General features: G+C 37.2%; 1 protein-coding gene across 2 annotated transcripts in view; it reads left to right on the plus strand.

The window, feature by feature from the left end:
• Window positions 1-513: 513 nt before the first annotated feature.
• Window positions 514-19997, plus strand: part of Adad1 (adenosine deaminase domain containing 1) — a 37714-nt gene continuing 18230 nt past the window's right edge. Inside the window, exons 1-9 of one of the 2 annotated variants that reach the window (XM_050138501.1) lie at window positions 514-631; window positions 938-1117; window positions 1851-2039; window positions 4102-4269; window positions 6091-6159; window positions 10546-10671; window positions 14484-14607; window positions 17500-17670; window positions 18833-19062. In XM_050138501.1, the coding sequence (XP_049994458.1) occupies window positions 514-631; window positions 938-1117; window positions 1851-2039; window positions 4102-4269; window positions 6091-6159; window positions 10546-10671; window positions 14484-14607; window positions 17500-17670; window positions 18833-19062 (1375 nt within the window). Of the gene's footprint in view, window positions 632-937; window positions 1118-1850; window positions 2040-4101; window positions 4270-6090; window positions 6160-10545; window positions 10672-14483; window positions 14608-17499; window positions 17671-18832; window positions 19063-19997 lie in introns of those variants that run through there. The other variant, XM_050138502.1, reaches the window with a different exon arrangement.

Here is a 19997-nt window from a genome sequence, read left to right on the forward strand (position 1 = left end):
ATGTAGGAGGGGAAGTCCTCCTAGATACATGAGGTTAAGGAGCATCTGGGGGTTTGGGAGGGCTGGCACCAGTTGTCTACTAAGTGGGTTGGGGTCACCCTACGTGAGGCGGGGATAAGCAGTCATGTGATGCTATTGATGGTTGGGGTCACGCTAAGTGAAGTGGGGTGAGGACAAGCTGCCACATGAGGAGGTGAGTGGGGTAGGGTAGAAGCGGCTGAGCCTCGGGACCTTGTCTTCCACAGAGATAGAAAGCTGCGGATGCGACCATGGCCAGGAGAACGGCGTGAGGCCTGGAACCTAGGCCGCATTAGCGGGCACTCGGACTAGGCTACGTGCTCAGGGGACGCAGGGGCGGGGCCGAGGGCGGGAGGTCGTTCCTGATTGGACGAAGGGCGCCGCGGGGGCGCAAGCCCCACCCCTCAGGGCCAGCACGAGGGCCTTTTGAAAGACGCGCCTGGCCACGTGCCCCACAGAGGCCTGAGGCGAGAGGTCGACGGTGGCAGCTCAGCGATGGCGACCGCGGGCGGCAGCCGCCGAGCCCCGGTGCCGGGCCCTCGGCTCGGCCTGCCTCTGGCCGCTCACCTGCCGGCGAGCCTGGGCGGGGAGGCGGCGAAGGACAGCCTCGGGGGTGCGCTGGCCGGGAGGCCACCGGTTTGGTTCTGACCTCTCCTGTTCTCACCTCTCTGGTCCTTGCTAATGAGGCCCCTCCATCCTGAGGGGATGGATGGTTTCTTCCCGCCTCCACTAAGCCGTCCCGCCATTCCCTCAACACAACACAGCTTTGCGGTTAATTAAAGAGGGATTTGGCGGTAGCATGGCTATGCGTGTGGTGAAGAAAAAGCTATGGCCTTAAAAGTTTTCGTGGGTCTCTCTTCCTCCTTCTGGGAACTTGTCTACCTAGGGTTTTCATTTTCTGCCATTTCATCCTCAACAGGTGAGAAAACTTCTGGAAACAATGACTGGTTTCAGAGTTCCAGGGTTCCTAGCTTTGCTCAGATGCTGAAAAAGAACTTACCAGTTCAATCATCAGCCCAGACGGTCACTTTGCCCACCGGTTATTCCTCCGAGAGTTGTAGCCTGTCGAATATGGCATCCAAGGTTACACAAGTGACAGGTACAACTCTTTTTTATTTTATTTTTATTTATTTTTTTTTAGAAGTGCCTTGGTTCATTAAGACCCTGGGATGGCAGGTAACTGTGGTGTTTGAGGTGTATGTATGTATGTGTGGTCTGTGTGTATCTCTGTGGCCCTGTCGCATTTGTCTGTTGACCTACAATACAGTAGGTGGCCTATAGAGCTCTTTAGCCTTGCAGATCAGTTATTAGCCCCCACCTTCATTGTTAAAGTATGACTTCCTCCACCCCCACCCCCATGAGGTATCAGGGAAAGAACTAGGCTAATAAGTTCTTTGTATCCTACATATCACCTATGGTCATACAAAGCGAGGCAAACACACTGTAAAACTGAGGTGACACTGTAAATCTGTCTCATTCCAGTGACTCAGTGGGATAGGCATTATAACAGCAGACTAGAGCTCAAAACTAGATTGTGGTCCCAACAGAGCCAGATTTGTATTGTCTCCGTCTAGGCCTTAGTGAGCCAGCTGTAAAAATGGCTTATCTGAAAACAGCACTGAAATTCTGGTATCTTTTCTATCATTAATATTTGGGTACAATGTGCCCTCAGTATGCCAAAAGTTGCCTTTCCGATAGCAGGTTGTGCCAGTGTGTGTGCCCAGACTGTCTAGTAGGGACTTGGGGGAAACGTAAGCTTATTTAAGAAGGATTTAGTAGTTTTGCTTATTTTCTTTAAACCAGATTGACCAGTATAAACATTTGTTCCATAGGTAATTTTCCAGAGCCATTGCTTTCCAAAGGTCTTCAGTCCATTTCAAATCCTGTCCTTCCTCCAAAAAAAATACCTAAAGAATTTATAATGAAATACAAACGCGGAGAGATAAATCCTGTGTCAGCCTTGCACCAGTTTGCACAAATGCAGCGTGTTCAGCTTGACCTTAAGGAGACTGTAACAACAGGCAAGTCTGAAGTTGCGTCTAATCGTCCCAGTACTAGCGTTTTCCTCCAGTAAAAGTAGGGCCTGTTAGTGGTTCTGTGGCTGCTTATGGTGTGTGCTATCAGGGTTAACGGGTATTTTGTGATGCACATGGTAGCAATGTTAGGTATTTGTCCTGGGCATGAGAAAGACTCTGTGACTATGGTGCCTAAGGAAACAATGTGCTCAGATTTAGCCCCAGAAACTGGAGGATTTGATCTGAAAGGAGCGCTTCCAGGTTGGTGCTGTATGCGCAGACTTGTCTGAACATTTATTTCTTCCACTCTTAACCCTGAAAAAAGTCTCTTACCGTGTTGTACTTGTGGGTAACTACAGGAGTATAAGCAGTCAGAACCAGAAAGAGGCTTCTAATCTCTTTATGTTGTGGACAATAAGTAAGAGTTTTAGGAACTTGCGAAAAGAATAGGTGCTTTTAAGAAGCACTGTCCAGCTGGGCAGTGGTGGTGCACATCTTTAATGCCTACTTGGGAGGCAAAGGCAGGGGAATCTCTGAGCTTCTAGGCCAGCCTGGGCTACAGTAAGAATTCCAAGACAGCCAGGGCTACACAAAGAAATCCTGTCTCAAAAAAAAAAAAAAAGCATTGACTAAAAATATGATACTAAAAACACAACTTTGAAATATTTGTTTGTATGCATAGAGTTTTGTTTATTTTTCCAACTTTTGCCGGTATGTTCCTATATGTTTATCAAAGATTTGCAACATAATTTAAAGCTCTGGAAATTTTGCCAAAGATTTTTAATAATTTTATTTGGGTGAAATACCAGTAAACTTAGAGTGACAAAAATGTACACTGTAATCTCAATCTTTGTTTGACTCTTAGCTTTCCTACGTTATTCTCAAATAGAGCAGACTTGGAAAATGTAAGCTGTTAGTAAAACCATAAAAATGCCCAGTGAAAGTGCTTCACTGGCCTGAAGATTGCCAGTGGTGTTCGTTTTTGTTACAAATATGATTCAGCAAGTTTGTGAAGCTATAATAGAAACAACTCGAGGTTCAAAGTTCAGTATTCTAATACAGAACACTTTCTAACACATTTAATGTGAAACAATGTAAGAATCATCGGAGCAACTTGTTAAGAATGTAAAATGTACTCTGGCTTAGCAGTTTAGGTTGAAATATAGGTAAACATGAAAAATGGTAAATTGGGGTGTTTAGGTAAGGGAGAAAAAGCAAGGTTAGCCATATATAGATTTAAGTTCCTAGTAAAATCTTGAGTGTGCCTTTTAAAAACAATTAATGTAGCATGGTTGTAAATATGTGAGAAAATAAGACAGGTGTGTGTAGTGATCTCTCCCTAGTCATCCCTAACCAAAAAGTAGCAGTTTAGAGATTTAGTAGATATTCCTAACACTAAAATGTTCCACCTGTAAATTTAGAAGACGATTAAATTTCATTTTGCATGAGACAAATACAAAATCCAAGTAAAGGTAATAGTGTAAAGATGATCCTGCTGGGGAATTTGTGGAAGAATGGGCATTCAGTTTAATTCAAGAAGATGCTTTTCTCGTTTGCTTTGGCTCTTGCCGTATGTTTTCTGGCCTTCCCTTTCCTGAGTAGAAATGGATTCAGTTACATACTATGATGCTTTAATGGGCATATAAGGTATCCCTTATAATTTGGAGCTCATAAAATTAATAGGACAATCCAGAGATTAGAGAAATTAATTTTATTTGAATTGAAGTTTTGAATATTGATAGAAGTCTTCAATATCTTACCACCTCTCAAGTAGTTCAGTAAATATTTGAAAGCTAACCATTATTACCCATTATACTGTAACCTGAATCTGTCTTTATTGCTTGTATTATATCTGCAGCCAATACAACTGCTTGAAACCACAGAATTAGTTTAGAGACTGATATAATTGTAATTTCAATCCCTAATTTGAGTTTATACTAAAAGGAGATAATTTAATACTAAATGGATCTCCAGAAATTTATACTGGAATCTTTTTCTAACGTTCAGACATTAATTGCAAGACTATTTTGTGAATTATTGTAGCATTCATGTTGGGTTCTTTTTCAAGGTAATGTTATGGGACCGTATTTTGCTTTTTGTGCTGTGGTGGACGGTGTTCAATACAAGACTGGACTGGGACAAAATAAAAAGGAATCTAGATCCAATGCAGCAAAATTAGCTCTTGATGAGCTTCTACAATTGGATGAGCCTGAGCCAAGAGTTATAGAACCAGCAGGTAAATTCCACTGACTACCATGTGTTTGAACGTGTCATTTTCCAGAAGGGGTTAGCTGAAAGACTTAATGAAGGATTACTTAACAACTACAAAATTACAGAATTTGAATAATTTCTTTCAGTTGCTATTTGCTGCAATGTTTTATCATTGCACTGATCTTGTATTTTCATCACCAAAACATATAACCACATTTTGCCAGTCAGTAGTCACACTAAAGAATATAAAGTATTATCATTTGTGGTTTGTGTGATGATGAAAACCTTTTCATGTGTTTATTGGATATTATCTTTTCAAGGAGGAGACAAATACTGTTCAAGTCATTTCTTCCATTTTAAATTAATTTTATTGTTATTGACTTTTAAACTCTACCCTGGGCACTTAAAAGATACATGATGTACAAATAACATTCCATCCTGTGGGTTACCTTTTAACTTTATTGTTAGTATCCTTTGGTTTATAAAACATTTTACTTTAGATAAATCCAGTTTTCTTTTGCTGTCTTACATAATCTTTGGTGTCATACCCAAGAAGTTATTGCCAAATCCAATGTCGTGAAGTTACGCCCTGTGGTTTCTTTTTATAGCCTTATAGTTTTAGCTATTATGTTTAAATTTTTTGATAAATTTTTATTTTTGTATACAATGCTAGTGTACAACTTCATGCTATTGCTTGTGAATGTTTGTTTTCCCAGGAGAATTTGTCAAAAAATTTCCTGTGACACCCCTGTCAAAAACAACTAGATGTTCTGGGCTTCTGGGCTCTCTGGTCTCTGTATCTGTCCTTATGCCAATAATACACTGTTTTAATTACTGGCATTGTTTTGATTACACAGCTTTGGAATATTTTTTTTTAATCTTGGTATGTGAATTCTCTAATTTTATTCTTTTTCAACTTTGTTTGGCTATTTCTACCTGGTATTTTACAATGAAGTTTTCCTTGTACAGTTTTGTTTTATTTATTGAGATTATTTGTTCAAGTAAGCAGAATTTAATATCTCTAGTTTTCCTTCTTCTTGAGCCATATTCTCTTGAGTAAATGAATTTTAAGTCCTTCTTCCTGAGTTTTCGACTTGCTTTTCTCAAGTCCAGGGAGTACGTGTCAACTCTAGTTAGCACTCTGTCTAGTATGAGATGGCAGCTGACATCACCGTTCTTTCCTTGCTTGTATCTGTATCTTTAACTGGGTTGTCACCTTGAAATAAGCTTGAGGAATTCTTTTTTTTTTTAACTAAGTTAAAAACCTTAACTTCCAGAGCTTCTTCACACCTTCCTGATTTTTTTCCTTATGTGTCCCTGTGGTCCACTTTTTTATGTGCTCTTTAGTTTTTAGGACTGAGCTGGAAAACATTTGGCAAAGATTAGAACTAATATCATTACAAAATTTGTAGCATTGGCCTTTTAAAAGCCTATTAAGAACATTTTAAATAATTTTACTCATTTTAATAAAATGTTAACTTTAAATGTTTTACATAGTACTATTGTAAGCAGAAAATTGTTCCTAAGTTTATGAAGTAAGCTGAATTTCAAAATGTTGCAGCTTTTACAATGGAAGCTAGGTTGTGCTGGTAAGATCCGGAAACTCAGAAATTCATTTGCACAGCTGATGTCAAAATAGGAAGATCAGCTGAGCCAGTGAGCTTAATGATGACAGAGTTGACAGAAGTATAAAGAAAATAAAACCATTGTGTATTGCTATTATTGGGTTATTATTTTTGGAGTGCATTTCTGGATTACTGTTACTGCAGAATAGAAAAGTTCTGGCTCCCAGTTCGTTAGAAGGCTGCCATTTCATTGTCTGCTTATGTTTTTGTTTTATTTACAGGACCTCCTCCTATCCCTGCAGAGCCTGTTGCTACACATGAAGCTGCATATGTTTCAAAAGTACAATATGGTAGGAAATGTTCTTTTTAGAAGATTAACCCAGTGATAAATTAAAATGCACAGATATGAAAATGTACCTTAACATTTTATTCAGACCTTTCATGCTTCTATTAAAGGGGAAATTTTCTTAACAAATTGCTTGTGGTGAGAGAAATAAGATTGGAGAGGAAAGATTTTAAAAGGGATTTTATCCAGTTCCAGTGGTACAGCATATATAAATCCTAACTGCTCTGGGGACTGAGACAGGAGGATAGCAAGTTCAAGATTTGTCAGTCCACCAAGTAGCCTGTCAATGTAATGAGGCTTGTCTAGAGATGGGAAAGGGGTTTGGGCATAGCTTGGTGGTAGACTGTTTGCCTAGATGGTGTGGGAACTTTGAGTCGTTTGTCAGAACCACATGAAATACTGGTGGACAGGACCCTTTTAATAAGGAAATAGATTAATAAGGCATGTACATGGTACATATATATATACATATACACATGTAGATAAAACTCATAAAATAAAATCTTTAAAACTCTCATATGCATATATACATATATATTACCATGTGTGATATATAATTAAATAGATAAATATACATATATGTGTATATATATAAAACTTCAGTTGAAATTACTATTTATATGACCACGAACTAATTAATTCTCATTGCACTTTGATTTCTTCATTTTTTTTTTTCTGAGACAGGGTTTCTCTGTAGCTTTGGAGTCTGTCCTGGAACTAGCTTTTGTAGACCAGGCTGGTCTCGAACTCACAGAGATCAGCCAGCCTCTGCTTCCCAAGTGCTGGGATTAAAGGTGTGCACCACTACCGCCCTGCTTGATCTCTTCACTTTTAAAATTACCATTCAAACACTTACCTCATGTAATTATTGTGAGGACTGAGTTGATAGGCACACAATACATTAGTGTCTGCAATACAGAAAGTGTTCATTAAATCAGAACTTTCATTGTTTTATCATGACATTGTCACATTCAGTATTGTAAAGCAGCTGTGTTCTTGACGTAGACTGTTGTCTCCTGGAAGGCAGGACATTCTTAGTTTCTGTACTGACGATATTTGAGACACTTCAGACTTTAAGGCATTTGTAAAATGAAAAGAGCTTTCCTTTCATTTCTAGGCCTGGAGGGTTAGGCTTTGGTTCCAGTTAGCCTTGCTGTCCTAGTTCTCTTTCTAAGACAAAGAAAAGGGGTCTCAATTATTTCTGTGGTTGCATGAACAGACCAGGGAAAATAAGCATATTCAAAAGACAAAATCCATCAAGAGATAGGTATGGTAACTTGACCTCAGGGGTGTAATAGTTCATGAACATCCTTGATGGCTCTGTCTATAAGAGTGATTGCTTAATCACTCTTAGGAAAAGGTTTTGTCATTCCCTACCAACCTCTAGATTCTGTTATGATAAAAGGGGATAGATTTCAAAGAATTGACAAATGATCTAGATCACATTACCCTAATAAAACAGGCCATAATATCTGAGTCAGAAAGGATAGTTTTAAAATAATGTAAAAGTAGAGTCCAGTTTGGGGAATTGAGTTTTGGAGTCAATTGTCAGAAAAAGGTGAGCAAACAAATATATGGGGCTAAAATAGGAATTGACTATTAAAACTTTTGAAGAAAAAATATGAGACCCACAAAAAATTTACTGAATACTTCATGTAGGGCCAGTTATCAAGGTTGATAGTTCCAACCTGTCTACTTTGCAGTACATATCTAGTGGACTATACCTTTATGAAAACAGTAGTATACCAGCTCTGAAAATGGATTCAGATTATTCATGATAATGCGTATCACTTGAAGTTAGCAATTCATAGTCAAAGGTGCGTAAGAAGGCTGGAGAGATGGTTCAGTAGTTACGATCTCCTACTTACTGCTATGCTTACTGTAGAGAACACTAATTCAGTTGCCAGCACTCACAGCACGTCACTCACAACTGCCTTTAATTCCAGCTTCAAGAGGATTCAAGATCTCTGATTCCTACGAGTACCTGTACTCACATATACAACCCCCACCACACACACATGATAAATATCTTTTGAAAAATAGTGTGAACAGATTTTTTGTGTGTCACGGTTTCATCTCATTATTCCAAATCCCTTGTGATGATTCCCTTGTAGCACACGTGTACAGGGAAAACAGTATTGTTCTTGCTCATTTTTTCATTCATATGCTGAGAGGTATATTTAATAACTATTTGATTTGGTTATATTCAAAATCACATTTCTTTCAACATTAAGAGAAGGGGGCTGAAGAGATGGCTCAGCAGTTAAAGCATGTTGTGCTTTGCAGAGGACTGGGGTGGAGTTTGTTTCCCAACACCCACATTGGGTGGCTCCCATCTGCCTGTAATCCCAGCTCCAGGGGGTCTCACATCCTCTTTTGGTCTCCAGGAATCCCCACACACATGCACAATAACACAGAAAATAGACATGCGTACTCATGAATAAAAACAGATGTTTAGATTAAGAGAAGGGCTATTTTAGCACATTGTTTGGTTTTCTGTGGAGTTGAGGATTTAACCAGGGAGTACATTTCAAGTGCTTTACTCCTGAGCTATATGCTCATCTTACATTGGCACAGCGATGAGTCTCAAATGTTCTTTATGTTGTTTTTAATATGCAGCAAAACATTTTCTTGCCATATCCATGATTTGTATCCTCTTGGTACTGATTGCAGTATACTTTTCTGCATCATAAAATAAGACATAAAATAATTGCAAACCATATAGTAGTTCATTCTTGGAATGATTAGAGAGAATGAAATCCATTAACAATCACCTTCATTGTTCATGACTAAGTAAATATAAAGAGTGGTTTTTAGCATGGTCTTGGCTTGATTTTTATAAATGAAGTATGTTTATACTTACTAATTGTGTCTCAAAATACCTGTAGAGAATTGGTGGCAGTGGTTCTGCATCTGGAGAGGGGAACTTATGAATCTATATCTCATTTTTATAAAAAAGGAATAATTTAAAATTTTTATGGAAACTTTTTTTCTGTACTGTGAATTCCAGGTGATAAACAGAACCACTAGTTCACTTAGTTTTAACTCAAAGTTAAATTTTCTAATTTCATGACTATCCTTTTACTCTTTTTTTTGTTTTTAATTGTTTAGCTTTTAATTGTTATTTGTTTTAAGACCCAAACTTCCCATTAACAGAAAAGTAAGACACTTTTACTCTTTATCTTTTTTGTTGTTTCAAGTATAGTGTTAATAATATGAACAAATGAAAATGCAAGTTCAATGAAAATAAGAACAGATAAATGGACTTGAAATAAGTTATATCCACTTACCAGGGTACTGAGACTGAACGCATTTGTGCACCTTTTAGAAAATTAGGATTATTAAGAGAACTTATTGAAAAATTTAAATAGTCATACATTTCATATACATGCATTTCACAAATGCAAAAGCATTTCAGTTTGCTTTGAAAATATTAAATGAACTACCTGACCAACCATTAACATCTACTGTGGAGCATCAAGAACCTTTTTCAGTGGTCTGGGCATGTTGGCAAATGCATGTAACCCCAGAGCTCTGGAGGCAAAGGCAACAGGATCCTGAGTTTAGGACCAGCCTGGCCTGTAGAGTGAAATACTGTCTTAAAAACAAAATAGACAAACAAAAGGCGTGCTGTACAACCAACTCTCAGAAATAATGAACTAGTGACTTTTCAGTTTAACCACTAGAACACATGTTCTTAACCACTAGAACACATGAACTTTCATTAGCAATGCACGGTAGTAAATGAACAAAATATCAGATCTCCAGGACTGTGCCTTGCAATTTCAGGCTCCATCATGTTAAAAAATAAAAATAAGTAAAGTTTTCTGGGTAACTAATTTATAATCTTGGCTATATACACTGTTCTGTGTTGATTTTGGTTATTACTTAGAATTATTCAAACCATTTTTCAAGGTCAGGAAGTTTTGTAGTGGGAATATAGAATTATATCCAAGTCCAAATGCTTTTTGGTTTGCAGTGGTCCTCATTGGGCAAACTCTAAGCATTTTGTGTCTTGATGACTATGATGAATATATTTTGATTGCTATAAGTTGAGGAAGATTCAGGGCATTAAGTAGTATATTGAAATATGTAGGATGGAGAGTACTGTACAGTAGAAACAATTCCCTGTGTATCATAAGTTTGAATGTCATGTCTAGACTGAAGTGTGCAAACATAAGCAATAGTGTTCACATATTGGGGTTGATAACATCTTTCATAGGAGCAAAGTTCTGTATTTTTATTCTTTTACTATTGAATATAACCATAACAAAAATTGGAAATTTGTCTATGTGTCTATAAATTAATAACTAATGTAACTGTAAAATAAAGCATTTCTTGGAAAAAATCACAGTGCTCTTCAAATTCATACTGCTTTTTATTTTTCTAGAAGGAAGACAAGTCCAGTATGCCAAGATTTCACAGCTTGTTAAAGAAACATTTAGTCAACTAATTTCTGCTCACTCTCAATATCTGAAATGTAGCAGCTCCTTGGCTGCTTTTGTAATTGAAAGAGGTAAGTCCATATATTTGGTATATGTTACTTTGCAGAAGAATTTATACCTCAGTGACTTGACCGACACTTCAGTAAAAGAGTAACTGTCTTTGCTTCTATACACAGTAGTGTTGCATTGATTTGAAGCGATCATTTCTGGTAGGCAAGCCATTAAATGCAAAGCTTCTCAATGGTAGAGAGTAAACAGACTGACCAGCAACCAGTAGAGAACTGCAGAATGCAGAATAATGAATGACCAGAAGCTCTGCCATCTCCAAATCTAGGTCTCAGCATAGCAGACACTGAAAAGAGAGCTCTAGGGAAGAGTATGTGCCTGGGGGCATTTTGACGTTGCAGCTCTATTTTAACTTTATCCAGCCTTTTAACATTTAGAGTTTTACTTTCATGCCAGTCCCTGAACTTTGTATTAGAGATATTGATAAAACATTTTTTGATATTTGATATATGCTTAAGGAATTCTTATGGCATACAGCATGTGTATCTTCTCTTCCTACCTAGATTATAAACATATATAAGATACAGCATATATACCTTATATATACATATATATGTTTATAGAACTTAATACATAATATTTATTTATATATATGTAAGTTGAAAATCTAAGATGATGAAAAATGAAAAACTACTTTTAATAATGCAAACATGTATGAGAAGCTGAACATGTTAGGAGACCCCTGAATCCCAAAACTTGGGAATCGAGTGGAGGATCATGACTTCATAGTTAGCCTGGAATTACATAGTGAAGCCTTATCTCAACAAACAGTTTATGAGAATTCATAGATAGGAAAGAAGTAACTGAATGAAAATCTTCCGAAATAGGCAAGAGTTAAGCTGGGACTTAAAATGCTAATGAGGCTTCCCTGAGAAGAGAGAAGGAAATATTTTTAGACAGAGGGAGGCATGAGGAAAAGGAAAAAATATTTATAGGACCACAAGGAGATGAATAATATTATTATATATAATGGAGTAAAATAAATTTAGATTGATAAGATACGGTTGGTACTAAAAGATGGCTTAAAAGTCAGCTAAAAATTTGATTAAGATTAACAATGCAAAAGATATTTACATCAGGAATACTTGATATATATAATTATTGGGAATATTGGCATCAGACAGATCTACAGTTAAAAATTACTTTGGGTAAATTACATACTTAGCATCTCTGTGCTTTAATTTTCTTCTCATTTTTAAAAATAAAGATAATGGAAATAATTACCTGTGTATATTATTGAGTTGTTTGAATTAAATATTATAATGTAAATAATTTAGCCCAATATTTGAAATTTAGTAATTGGCTAAATTTACTAATTTACACTATTAATTAAAAGTTAAGGTAAATTTATGTTTAGTGGTTGAAAACATTTAAAGATGATGGAAGTAAAACCTGAATTAGGTGATCACAGCTGAAGCTATTATACTGGAGTTCCTGTGTAAGAACTAAAAACGCGAACAGAAAGAAAATCCATATTTAAATTTTAATATTTAAATCCAAATTAAACATTTAAATTGATAATATGAACATGATAATAATAAACTAGAATGGATAAACATCACTTCAAGTTCACATGGTAGAATAGTGACTTTGTGATCCCAGAAATTCTGGAAGGTGACATGAAGTTGTATGAAGAATATGAGAGAGAATAAGAACATTCTAGGAAATGCAAGTGTATATGTGGGCTAGTAAAATCTGAGAGAAATCAAGTGAGCATTCCTGCAGTAACCTGTGTTTCTAGACTTACCTTCCTTGCCTTATTGTTTCAGCTGGGTTGTCAGAGGCTAACAGTAAAATAGATGGGTCTGAAAAGTAGTTAAATGGTCTGACAAAAGCCCAGAAAGAAAATCACATTCTCTCTCATGTGCAGATTTTAACTTTTAGTGTTTGCATGTGCGTAAATAAGTGGGTGTGGGTATAGATGTGAAACTAGATAGGAGACCACAAGTGGAAACTAGAGTGAGTGTCAAGGAAGGGGAGTAAGGACAGAAGGATACATGTAACATAGAAGCAGAAAGGAGCCTACTGAGGTGGAAAGCTATAAGGTAGAGAAGGGGACTGAAGGAGGATAAAACAAGAAACAAAAAACAAATTTTGTTTGAAAAATATCATGATAAAAATGAGAAAGAATATATTCTGGCTTTGGTATGCTGATCATGTAGATAAATCTTTGTCAGTCATGTACCACAGGGATTATTATCATTGATGTGAATTCTGTACACATTTCACAATGAAAATTTTTCAAAAGAAGCAGGCTAGGGAGATGTCTCAGCAGCTAAGAGCACTTGGTCTGCAGTTGTGAGGACTAGAGTTTTAACCTCAGGACCCATGTGATAAGCTGAGTAACCCCTTTAATTGCCTGTAACCCCTGCTCCAAGCAGAGTGGAAACAGGAGGATTGCTGGGGTCTGTTGGCTTCCAGACTAATCAAGAAATGATCACCAGGTTCAGGAAGAGACCCTACCTCAGGATCAGGCAGAGAGTAATGGAGGGACAGACTTGATATCCTCTTCTGGCTTCTGAACATGAACACATGCACAGGCATGCACGTACCTCCACACACGTGAGCATGCACTCACACTTCCTAGGGCAGCTGTGCAGGCTGCCTCTGTTTCCTCAGGGTGATACCCCGCATGGTTCCATCTAAAGTGGATGCTCTATACCCCTTAGGTTGCACCTTTAATTCCAGCTTATTTGGAAAAGATTTAGCAACTATCTTGCACGATAACCTCTTATTCTTCATATCAGTTTTTGTTTCCTTCAAAGCACATATTATAATGTGGGATTTGTTTGGCTTTCCCGCCTTGTCTCCTGCGTGCTTAGTGAACGTATGTCTTTTTCAGCATTTCACCCTAGGATCTATCTGTTCAGGCCTGGTATAGGGCAGGACATTTCTAATGTCTGTCGCATGAGTAAGTCCCTCAGATTGCAGGCATAAATTGAATTTTGTTTGAAAGGTGAAGATTAGTTTATCTGAAATCATCAGCACAGAAGTAAAAGATAGAAAGAGGAAGACAGAGGTGAATTGTGTTGTTTTGAAGGAAAATCAGTGAGCTACTCACTAGACTATTTACAGGACCCATAACTAGGATGTTGAAAAGAAAAGACTGCCAATTGAATTGTCTATTTTCAAAGCATGGAATTTCAAATATGAACACAGCAAAATGTGGGTGGGAAAAAAGACTACTGGGAAATACATAGAGATCTTCTTTATTTAAAAACAAGTCAGCTTCAATCCAACAAAACAAAAAAACTAATTCCGTTTATAGAGAGATTGAGTGGACTGAAAAAAGTTGGAAGTACTATATAGAGAGTATTCAGGACAGAAGTAGAATAGTAAATGAAGTCTTGTTAATTGTGGTACATATTGAAGGTTAAGGTTATTTGGTAATTCTGTTGTTTAATTAAAAATTTAGATGATGTAATGTGCATAAGATAGTTGCCACTTAACTACTCCTAAGACAACAGTCCTAAGACTGTTGGAACTGTATTTGCTATTTGTTTTATCTGACTGGAAATTGAGGATAGGGACTGAGAGATGGCTCAGCAATTAACAGCTCTACTGCCTTTGTGGAGGACCTGAGTTTGATTCCCAGGGCCCACTTTGGGTGACTCTCTGCTTCCAAGGGCTCCAACACCTTCTGGCCTCTTGGGGCACTGGCGTACATGTAGCACACACACACGCAAATATATATATATATATATATATATATATATATATATATATATATGGATAAAATCTTTTAAAAATTATGATAAAGGTAGAATTTGGGCAACTGAAGAGGGAGATTAAAATAACCGCTTGCTGCTGTTTTCAGCTGGACATCATGAAGTTGTGGCTATAGGCACAGGTGAATACAACTACAGCCAGTGCATCAAGCCGAATGGGAGAGTGCTGCATGATACTCATGCAGTTGTTACAGCAAGAAGGTCTCTCCTTAGGTAAGTTAAAGAATGCATTAAAGCCTTCAAATATTAATGTTCTCAGACCAAAGTAACTACATAGAAATTTCTGTTACAAGTAGAGCAATACTTATAATAGAGCAAAAGATATGATAACCTCTAATCCAAGACATCTGATATTTTTATGTTGCTGTAGTAACCTCACCATGGTAATTACACTGTCTTGTGTAGATTTTGGTAACTTCCTTGTGAACTAAATTCAAGATTTTTTAAAGTTAGAAATACCATCTTTAAATGATAACTGGAAGTGTAAGTTAGGTTTGCACAAAGTAAACTTAATCTTACTTCACTTCTAAATTAGATATACGTATCTGTCTTAGGGTTTCTATTGCTGTGAAGAGACACCATGACCACAGCAAGTCTTATAAAGAAAACATTTAATTGGAGTGCTCACTTAACAGTTTCCAGAAGTTCAGTCCATTATCATCTTGACAGGGAACATGGTGGCATGCAGACAGATGTACTGGACCTGAGAGTCCTACATCTTGCAGGCAGCAGGAAGTCGACTGAGACACTGGGTGATATCCTGAGTGTAGGAAACCTCAAAACCTGCCCCTACAGTGACACACTTCTTCCAGTAAGCTCATACTCCAACAAAGCCACACCTTCTAATGCTACTCCCTCTGAGATTATAGGAGCCGATTGCATTCAAACTACCACATTGCCCAAAGGCGGCAGCAGAAGAGCACAGGGTTTCAGTTACAAATTCCAAGCATGGTCTACTGATTAGCAGAATATAAACAATATATCCTCTAGACAAATGGTTCTCAACATGTAGGTCATGGGGTCACAGATCAGATATCCTACATATCAGATATGTTAGAATTAATAACAGTAGCAAAATTACAGTTATGAAATAGCAATGAAATCATTTAATGGTTGGGGTTACCACAACCTTGAAGAGCTGTATTAAACGGCTGAGAACCACTGCCTTAGACTGATAGATCAAAAGAGAAGGAAAGGGGCTGTAGTCAGATTTCCCTCTCCTTTTTTTCCCCAGATTGATCATTCTGCTCATCACAAGAAGGAGTAGTAGCATGTGGTTCAAAATGGCCAAGAATGTTTGTTCTCTTTAGAAGCTACTGTTTATAAAAACATTAACAGTGAGAACTTAGTGTTATATCACATGATGTACACCAATTTTTTATTCTCTTGAGCCACTAAACTTTGTTGTCAGTTGTTTTACTTTTTTGATCTTTCCTCTTTTGACCTTTTGAGGGCCCACCACCCAGCTCCCAAATAAATCACACACTGACTCTTATTCTTACTTATTAATGCCCAGCCTTAACTTTTTTCTTGCCAGCTTTTCTTAAATTGTCCCTACTACCTTTTACCTCTGGGCTTTTTCCTTTTCTTACTTCTGTATATCTTACTTTCATTCTTAGTCCGTGGATGGCTGGGTGGCTGGACCCTGACATCCTCCTCCCTTTGTTCTTTCTTTGCTCCTCCTTCCCTTCCTCGTTTCTCCTTTTATTTATTCCACCTGTCCTTGCTCCTGCCTCACTATTGGCTGTTTATCAAACCATCAGGTGTTTTAGACAGGCAAAGAATCACAGCTTCACAGAGTTAAATAAATGCAGCATAAACAAAAGTAACGCACCTTAAAATAATATTCCCCAACAAAACTTCTTACAAACTTTCATTATAGCAAATATCTAATCCAAATCTAAGTAAGTGTTCTCATCCAACTTTTTAGTTATTAGTATTCTGCTACTCTTGTTTAATTTCTGTATTCTCACGGTTGCTTTTTTCTTTGCTGGAATATTGAAAAACAAATTTAGATCTGTTTTACCTGAAAAAAATGCAATAGCTAACTCTAATAAAGAAAGAATTGTATAATCTTAACATTTGTTAGAGAAAAGTGCTGGGGAGATAGATGGATCAGTATGTTTGCTCTGCAAGCATGACAACCTGCTTGCAAATCTCTGGAACTCAAATATAAAGCTGGTCATGGCTACATGTTCCTGTGACCCCAGCTTTAGGGAGTGGCGAGTGGAGAGTCTCAGAGATGAATTGCCACCTAACCTAGCCTAAACTGCAAGCCAAACTGTCTTTCTCAAGGAAATAAGAGGGAGAGCAGTTGAGGAAGAAGCCCATCGCTCTGTTCTAGCCTTTGCATGTGCACTGTCTTGCACACATACATACATAAAACACACACAGACAGACACAGCATTATTGTGGAAGCCCTTTAGGACATTGCAACTCACGGTTGTCCATCCTTCCTTGATGCTGAAGGAATTATCTGACCTTCTTAATGCTACTTCTTATGTGTGGAGTGGTTTTCTGTGCTTGACATTGTTACACACTGGTGTTTTATTATGTATTTCTGGTAGTGGGAATAGAGTATAGCTTAAGGTCATGATGCTTTTGTAAAATAATATCAGTCCCTTATAGATTAGTTGCCATCTTTCAGGATATCTACTTCATTTTTAGTACAATGTAATGTTCCCTGTGTTATATCTGTGCTCTTGGATTTTTCTTCAACACTAAGAAACTTGAGCCACTGGTGATAGTGGTGGTAATAAAACAGTAGGAGTAACTTGTTTTGATAGGGGAAAAAGCAACAAGTTGGTTTTTCAGAGCTATCTCAGGAAGAAAGGAGGAACCTGGCGTCAGGGGTTCTTTACAAATATAGAGTGTAGGATAATAAGCAATGATGTTTTAATATAAGTTACAGGGCAGTCCAAGATGAGGACTTCTTGGGGTGCTTAATTTTTCAATAGGTAAAGCTAAAGTTATGATAAGACTTTTGTCAATATCGAAACTTTTGACATACAGAGACATTGCTCATGTTACATCTGGTTATGATTCTCATTAAGATAACATCTGCATTAAATTTTATTACTTAACAAATCACAACATTTATTTTAGGTACTTTTATAGACAGCTTCTACTCTTCTATAGCAAAAATCCCGCTATGATGGAAAAGTCAATCTTTTGTACAGAACCAGCTTCTAATCTGCTTACTCTGAAACAGAACATCAACATTTACCTCTACATGAACCAGCTGCCTAAAGGATCAGCCCAGATTAAGTCACAGTTGTAAGTATTATGAAAGTTGTTTTTAAGACAGTAGGATGATAACTGTATATATGTTCTGAATGCCTGTCTCAAACAGAGTAATCTCAGTCCGTATTGGTACAAATTTGTATCCATATTGTAGCCTTGAGTTATTTGTGGGTTTCAGAGTACCACAAACCTCCCCCTCTCCATTCACTCTGACCGAGGCCAGTTCTAAAGGTACTCATTCTTGTTTCACCACTGCTTCCACTCTACTTCACGAGTTTCAGGAGACTGTGGGTCTGTGCAGTACTCATATTCACATACAGGAGATTAAAAACTGCTCTGTGGCCAAAATGTCATTACTGTGATGAACATATAGTATCAGGTAAGGCGAATGCTGAACAGTACAGGCACAGTGAAGAAAGAAAAACATATCCAAGTCTGACCATCTAGAAATAACCACAGGCAATATTTTTATAAAAGATTCTATAAATCACTTTGAAAATAAGAACTATGAATAGATACAATTCAAGAAAAATAGATTTAGATTTTTTTAACATTTTATCATAGGTGAACCTTGAATAAAAGTTTTTCTATTTCATCATTTTGTAGTTCTAAATCTTTATATATAGAAGAAACTAGCTCACAAGTTACAAGAACAAATTTTTTTTTGTTATTATTACTGGTTTTTAAAGATAGGGTTTCATGTGTTCCAGACAATCCTTGAATAATCCTCATTATATAGGCAAAGCTGGTCTTAAACTTCTTTGCAGGAGTCATGGGGTTTATACAGCAGCTCACTATATACCCCTGGCTGGCCTTGAAGTTGTTGGGTAGACAAGACTGGCTTTGAACTCATGGAAATCTGCTTGCCTCTGCCACCCATGTGCTGGAGCTAAAGGCGTACACCACCATACTAGGCCTTACCATCCTATGTTAGAGGACATAAGCAATGCTGAAAATAGGAAAATTGTGCTGCGACTCTGTGTGTCGGTAATTTGTTGTTCGTTGTTATTTGCAGGGAGGTGATGAATCCATTCCTATTTTCTTTGTGTTTGCTTCTGTTCATGTTATTGGAATGAAGTGTGTCCTGGTAAATTAAACCTGTTAGAGACAAATCTTGAGAACATGCACATTTTACTTTTAACAAATTTGTGTTTCTTAAAAAAAAATAAATAAAAACTTTCTTTCCTCTCTCTAGACGCCTTAATCCACATTCTATTTCTGCGTTTGAAGCCAATGAAGAACTGAGTCTCCATGTGGCTGTTGAAGGCAAAATTTATCTTACTGTTTACTGTTCTGCTGATGGAATTAATAGAGTAAACAGTATGTCCTCAAGTGACAAGTTAACAAGATGGGAGGTGCTGGGTGTACAAGGAGCGTTGCTGAGTCACTTTATCCAGCCCGTTTATATCAGCAGTATACTTGTCGGTGAGTTGTAGCACAGTTTAGATATGACTTACCAGCATATAGCCAGCTTTTGCATACATGAAACTAAAGTAAAATCAGACATATTATCTGCTTTGTTGAGCTGTTGTTTTATAATGATTGGAAATTACACTTACTATATGACTTCTATAATCTTATTGGAGGCAAAGAATTAACATACTAGTCACTTAGGTTTATTCCATCTGGAATTTACAGCTTTGCTTACCTCATAATGAACCCCATTTCTTTATGGAAAAGATGCTGTTTTGAACCTTCTAAATTTAAAAGCTCATGCTACATTTTATCTGATATAAGAAATTGAATGTCCATTTTGGATCCTTCTTTTCTTTACATCATCTTAAACATTTGATCATTATGAAGATCCTTTTAATTGGTCAGGTAAATCTGATGAACTAGAATATAATTGACAGATTATTCATTTCCTAGCTAGAGGATGCTCTGAACTTTAGGTTTATATTTGAATGGCTTTTCAGATACTATCTCATTAAAGAGCTTGGGGCTCTTCTTTTAAGTTGGTTTACAAAGTAATGGGATTCAAAATGACATTTTCATTTTCATATATGCATGTCATTATACATATTTCTATTGTTTTATGTGTTATCATTTAGCACACACAATAATGGGAATCATAATATTTACATGCATGTGTATGTCATTGTGCTGTGCTCATATCCATGTCTATTATCCACTAACTACATCCTCTTTCCTTCCCTCCCTCCTTTTGCTGGTCCGTCCTCTTTGAATTGCATTGTGTGTGTACACATAGATGCATGTACACACACGCACACTTATACATACATATATATAAATTCTTCATATGAGAGAAAACACGACTAAATATGTATTGTGTTTATATACTGAATTCCCTTTTCCCATTCACCTAGGCAGGTTTCATGTCTTATGTACTGTGCTTCCTG

Source organism: Alexandromys fortis, unplaced genomic scaffold, assembly GCF_014885135.2.
Source record: "Alexandromys fortis isolate MF-2015 unplaced genomic scaffold, M_Fortis_MF-2015_v1.1 scaffold_15, whole genome shotgun sequence".
Lineage (NCBI taxonomy): Eukaryota > Metazoa > Chordata > Mammalia > Rodentia > Cricetidae > Alexandromys > Alexandromys fortis.